The sequence below is a fragment of the Bos mutus genome, chromosome 3 (assembly GCF_027580195.1).
Source record: "Bos mutus isolate GX-2022 chromosome 3, NWIPB_WYAK_1.1, whole genome shotgun sequence".
In the NCBI taxonomy this organism is placed as follows: domain Eukaryota; kingdom Metazoa; phylum Chordata; class Mammalia; order Artiodactyla; family Bovidae; genus Bos; species Bos mutus.
The window spans coordinates 21,872,260-21,878,040 of NC_091619.1; the positions used below are offsets into that span (position 1 = coordinate 21,872,260).

The window sequence follows — 5,781 nt, forward strand, 5'->3', positions numbered from 1 at the left end:
CCATAAATAACTATGTATTTTATGGGCCCGCAGTCCATTTCTGGTCCACAAATAACATTGCTTGCCTGGATTGTTACCCAGATGCAAGCCTGTCCTACTTTTTAACGTTTTCCTGTAATCCAACTGGAATTGATTTTAGTCTCCTTGGATTCTCCTAGTATTTGACTGTTCCTAGACTGTCCATCCAAATAGCACACCCACACCAAAAATCATGCTGATCTCTAGCACCCTAAGGACACACAGCAGAAAGAACCAACCGGCAAAATGAACTTAGAAACGTCCGCTTGCCCGAAGCCAGGTAGGGGGTGGGGACATGAGTCAGCTCTGATTTTCTCATTCTCTGGTGGTCCTCTGGCTGACTCCAGGAATCCTCTTTGCTGTAAGAGACTCCCCGTGAACACTGAAAATGGTGTAACGGTGAGGTGGGCACAGCACCTGTGAAACAGCCGAATCAGCCCATGGAAAAGTCAGGTGTGTCCTGAGGCCAATAGAAACAAAGAAATAGCCCAAGATACACTGAGCCTTTGTCAAGTTCTCTGTTCTTCTTACTCTTTAGTCCTTTTCCCTTTCTCAAGCTGCTCTCTGCTTTCTCCCACCAGCCTGCAAGCAGCCTCGCTTTTCATTTTTTTCTCGCGCACCTTCCTTGGATTCTTCCACGTGCGCCCAACGGCACCGCCCAGAGAACGAACTAGATGCGTTGGGCGGGGCGTGCAGCTGCTGGGGAAATCAGTAGCCTCAGCCTGACCCAGCCTGGCCCAGGGCTGCGCTCCCAAGCACCAGCGAGCTCCGCAGGGCACGCACTGCTCCCCGCGCCTGTAGCAGAGGTCCCTGGAAGGCTGACTCTCAAGGCCACAGTGGCAGGGACTGAGTCAGTGGGGAACAGGCTGTGCCATGAGGTCAGTGAGGACCTGCCTCTCCCCAGGCCGGTCGCTAGTCCTGGCGGTGCTCCTGGTTGACTCTCTTGGCAAGGATTTACATTTTCACCCTGAGTGGGGCTTTGACTCCTATGAAATCACCATTCCCAAGAAGCTGAGCTTCCGTGGAGGGGAGCAGAGAGCGGCCAGGCACGTGTCCTACCTCCTGAAGGTAAAAGGCAGGAACCGTGTTGTTCATCTGTGGCCCAAGAGGTTTCTGTTGCCTCGGAATTTGCAGGTTTTCTCCTTCACAGAACAGGGGAGACTCTTGGAAGAGCACCCTTATATACCCAGCGACTGCAACTATATGGGCTTGGTTGAAGGAAATCCGGATTCTCAAGCTACGATAAGTACATGCATGGGAGGTCTCCGGGGCATCCTGAAAATTGATGCCAATCATTACCAAATCGAGCCCCGCAAGGCTTCTTCCCAGTTTGAGCACGTGGTATATCTCATGAAGAAAGAGGAGGAATTTCCTAATCAGATCTGTGGCATAACTGATGATAAAACAATAGAGCAGATGGCCCAGCATGAGAACATGGCTAGGACACCGGACTTCACTGACTTATATCCACATCAAATGTACATGGAAATAGCACTGGTCTTTGATAACAGTAGGTATTTATTTTCAAACTCCAACCTTACTCAAGTCATAAATGATGCCATTCTTCTGACTTCTATTATGGACTCTTACTTCCAAGATATCCGTCTAAGAATACATCTGTTTAGTGTTGAAGTATGGACAGATAAGGACAGAATTAGAGTTAATTTTACAAAGATAGAGCAAGTTTTAAGCCAGTTTTTGGTATACCGAACAAGTGTACTAAATACTCGGGTTCCAGTAGATTGGGTACACCTATATCTTAAAAGAACTTTTTCAGATTTACTTGCACAGTCCGGGGGACATGCATGTAGTCGGTTTTATGCTGGATCTGTAAGTGTTTTTCCAGATGTAAATATCCTTGCACCCGCCACTTGGTCCACTCATGTACTGGGACACAGTGTGGGAATGCTACATGATGAAGCATACTGCCAGTGTAAGGGAAGGTACAGCTGCATCATGGGTACTGGGCGATATGGGTTTAGTAATTGTAGTTATGCCGATTATTTTGCACACATATATAGAGCTTCAAGTGCAAGGTGTCTAACTAATCTCCCAGGCCTAGGCTACGTGGTTAAGAGATGTGGAAACAAAATTGTGGAAGAGAATGAGGAATGTGATTGTGGTTCGACAGAGGAGTGTGAAGAAGACGGGTGTTGTCAACCAGATTGTAAATTCAAAGAAGGAGCCAACTGTAGCACTGGACTTTGCTGTCATAAATGTCAGTTTCGTCCATCTGGATACATGTGTCGGGTGGAAGAAAATGAATGTGACCTTGCAGAGTACTGCAATGGGACCTCAGCTTTCTGTCCAAGTGATACTTATAAGCAGGATGGAACCCCTTGCAAGTATGAAGCCCATTGTTTCAAACAGAGTTGTCAATCCAGGTATATGCAGTGCCAAAAAATTTTTGGACTTGATGCCAAGGATGCTCCTCATCAGTGCTATGATGCAGTTAATGTAATAGGTGACCAATATGGGAACTGTGGGATTTCAGGACTTCGTGAATTTAGAAAGTGTACCAAGCAAAATTCAATATGTGGCAGGCTACAGTGCATAAATGTCGAAACCCTCCCTGATATGCCAGATCACACCATCCTAATATCCACTCATCTGCATAAAGAAAATCTCATGTGCTGGGGCATTGGCTATCATCTAGCCATGGTACCTATGGGGTTACCTGACCTGGGTGTGATAAATGATGGTACCTCCTGTGGTAAGGAGCGGGTATGTTTTAATAGATACTGTGTGAATAGCTCAGTCCTGAAATTTGACTGTTTCCCTGAGAAGTGCAACCGCCGAGGAGTTTGCAACAATAACAAAAACTGCCACTGCATGTATGGCTGGGCCCCTCCACTCTGTGAGGAGGTAGGATATGGAGGAAGCATCGACAGTGGGCCTCCAGGGCCCCTAAGGAAGGAGGTGTCTGCCTCCCTTCAGGTTGTGATTCTTATATTTATGCGCCTTTTTTTCTTAATTATCTCAGTGATTGTTGTGTTTTACAGGAAAATCATAGAAAGCTTATGAATCTAAAAAGAAACATCACTAATTAATGCTGGAGCAGAAGAATTCAAGACAAAAACATGTCAAGAAACAAAAAAAGTAATCAGGCAATCCACAGTCACTATTTATTACACAGGGTCATAAATTGAACAAGCTTCTCCTTTATCCATATAGTTCTTCCTTCTTCCTACTATTCCTTAACCTAATTCTCTTTGAGGTTTTGATCAGCAAATAAAAGGTATTCTTAGTTTGGAAACAAATCAGTGCATTTTACTTTCTTAGCTTTCTTGATTTTGTTCAAGTTTTGAATATCCTGAAAAGAACACCCTAGTGGCTTTCTGAATACTAGTATTGTGAGTTTTATAGAATTACAGTGGATTTCAAGGCAGAGTCCTGTGTCTGTTTTCAGCAAAGTCATCGTCTCCCTTTCCCTCTGACTCCCTCAGGATCGTCAGTGACATCATCTGTGTCTGTGCTCTATGCTGATCTATAATGGTGGCTACCACATTTTATTAATATATAGAAAGCCATAGTTTAAAAGGCTCAGACGGTAAGGAATCTGCCTGCAATGTGGAGACCCAGTTTCAATCCCTGGGTCGGGAAGATCCCCTGGAGAAGGGAATGGCTATCTACTCCAGTATTCTTGCCTGGAGAATTCCATGCTCAGAGGAGCCTGGCAGGCTACAGTCCACGGGGTCGCAAAGAGAAACAGCTGAGCAAGTAACACGCACATAGTTTACAAGGGAAGTGCCTCAGTTAAGGACCTTGCCCTGTTAGAGTCACTGTGTGGTTCACTGTAGCTCTGTTTACATGTAGTCTCTGACTTAATGTCGGATTGACCTCAGTTGGGTGGGGGGCTTCCCAGGTTGCACTTGTGGTAAAGAATCTGGCTGCAATACAGGAGATGTGGGTTTGATCCCTGGGTTGGGAAGATTACCACAAGAAGGAAATGGCAACCTGCTCCAGTGTTCTATCTGGAAAATTCCATGGACAGAGGAGCCTGGCAGGCTACAGTCCATGGGATTGCAGAGAGACACGACTGAGCGACTAAGCAGCAGCACTCTAATCTACCGTAATTCCTGAAGTGCACCACAGTCTACGAAGGATGACAAGACCTGGCAGGGTCCTGGTGGGAGAATCCTGTGTTTTGGGTTTCTGCTTGCAGGGAAAAGTCTTTTGTGAATATGTGCTGGGGGATATCTGGCCTTAGGTTTGCCACACCCCTAAAGAGAGCAGCAGGCAGTGAGGAATACCATTCATCCCAAGTACACCCATGTCTGCTTCCAAGTACCCTTCTGCCTGGTGCTTTGGCTGGAAGAGAGGAGGACTGAGTGGCCCCTTCAGAGGAGTCAATGGCCATTTCTTGTTCATCATCCCAGCCCTGTGACAGCCCAAGTGTTTTGGTCTTGTTTGGGGCTAAACCCTCCTGCTGTTCCCTTAGCTTCTGCGGGCTCCTCTTTCCCCAGGCAGCACTGCAGATCAACTATACCCAACTTCAAACTCTTCTTTTCTTAGCCACGTGGTTCTTCTAACTAAAGAAGCTGTGGGAGGTTCATGATAAAGAGTGTCCCCTTTTACTGTTTGGGACTGATAAAGCTATGGCTATAGTACTGATAATGTTGGCTACCATTTACTGAATATTCACTCTGGCCAGGCAATACTCCACACATTTCACCAGTGTCAATGTGCATATTCCTGAAAGTAACTCTGTGAGGTAGGTGTTTTTATTTTCTCACTTTTCAAAGCACATTTGAGAACAAAGAGTTTAAATAAAATGCTCAAGATTGCATAACTAATAATGACATTATTCAATATAGCTTTACATGAATATTCAATTTAGTTCAGTCGCTCAGTCGTGTCCAACTGTTTGCGACCCCATTAATCGCAGCAGGGCAGGCCTCCCTGTCCATCACCAACTCCCGGAGTTTACCCAAACTCATGTCCATTGAGTCAGTGATGCCATCTCATCCTCTGTCGTCCTCTTCTCCTCCTGCCCCCAATCCCTCCCAGCATCAGAATCTTTTCCAATGAGTCAACTCTTCCCATGAGGTGGCCAAAGTACTGGAGTTTCGGCTTTAGCATCAGTCCTTCCAATGAACACCCAGGACTGATCTCCTTTAGAATGGACTGGGTGGATCTCCTTGCAATCCAAGGGACTCTCAAGAGTCTTCTCCAACACCACAGTTTAAAAGCATCAATTCTTCAGTGCTCAGCTTTCTTCACAGCCCAACTGTCACATCCATACATGACCACTTGAAAAACCATAGCCTTGACTAGACAGACCTTTGTTGGCAAAGTTATGTCTCTGCTTTTGGATATGCTATCTAGGTTGGTCATAACTTTCCTTCCAAGGAGTAAGCGTCTTTTAATTTCATGGCTGAATTCACCATCTGCAGTGATTTTGGAGCCCCCCAAAATAAAGTCTGACACTGTTTCCACTGTTTCCCCATCTATTTCCCACGAAGTGATGGGACCAGATGCCATGGTCTTAGTTTTCTTAATGTTGAGCTTTAAGCCAACTTTTTCACTCTCCACTTTCACTTTCATCAAGAGGCTTTTGAGTTCCTCTTCACTTTCTGCCATAAGGGTGGTGTCATCTGCATATCTGAGGTTATTGATATTTCTCCCGGCAATCTTGATTCCAGCTTGTGCTTCTTCCAGCTCAGCGTTTCTCCTGATGTACTCTGCATAGAAGTTAAAGAAGCAGGGTGATAATATACAGCCTTGACGTACTCCTTTTCCTATTTGGAACCAATCTGTCGT

At 45.6% G+C, this 5,781-nt stretch overlaps 1 protein-coding gene across 1 annotated transcript; it reads left to right on the plus strand.

The window, feature by feature from the left end:
* Positions 1 to 891: 891 nt before the first annotated feature.
* Positions 892 to 3,042, plus strand: LOC102276912 (disintegrin and metalloproteinase domain-containing protein 30). The gene has a single exon (XM_005895285.2). The coding sequence runs from the start codon at positions 892 to 894 to the stop codon at positions 3,040 to 3,042; it is 2,151 nt and encodes a 716-aa protein (XP_005895347.2).
* The last annotated feature ends 2,739 nt before the right edge of the window (positions 3,043 to 5,781 follow it).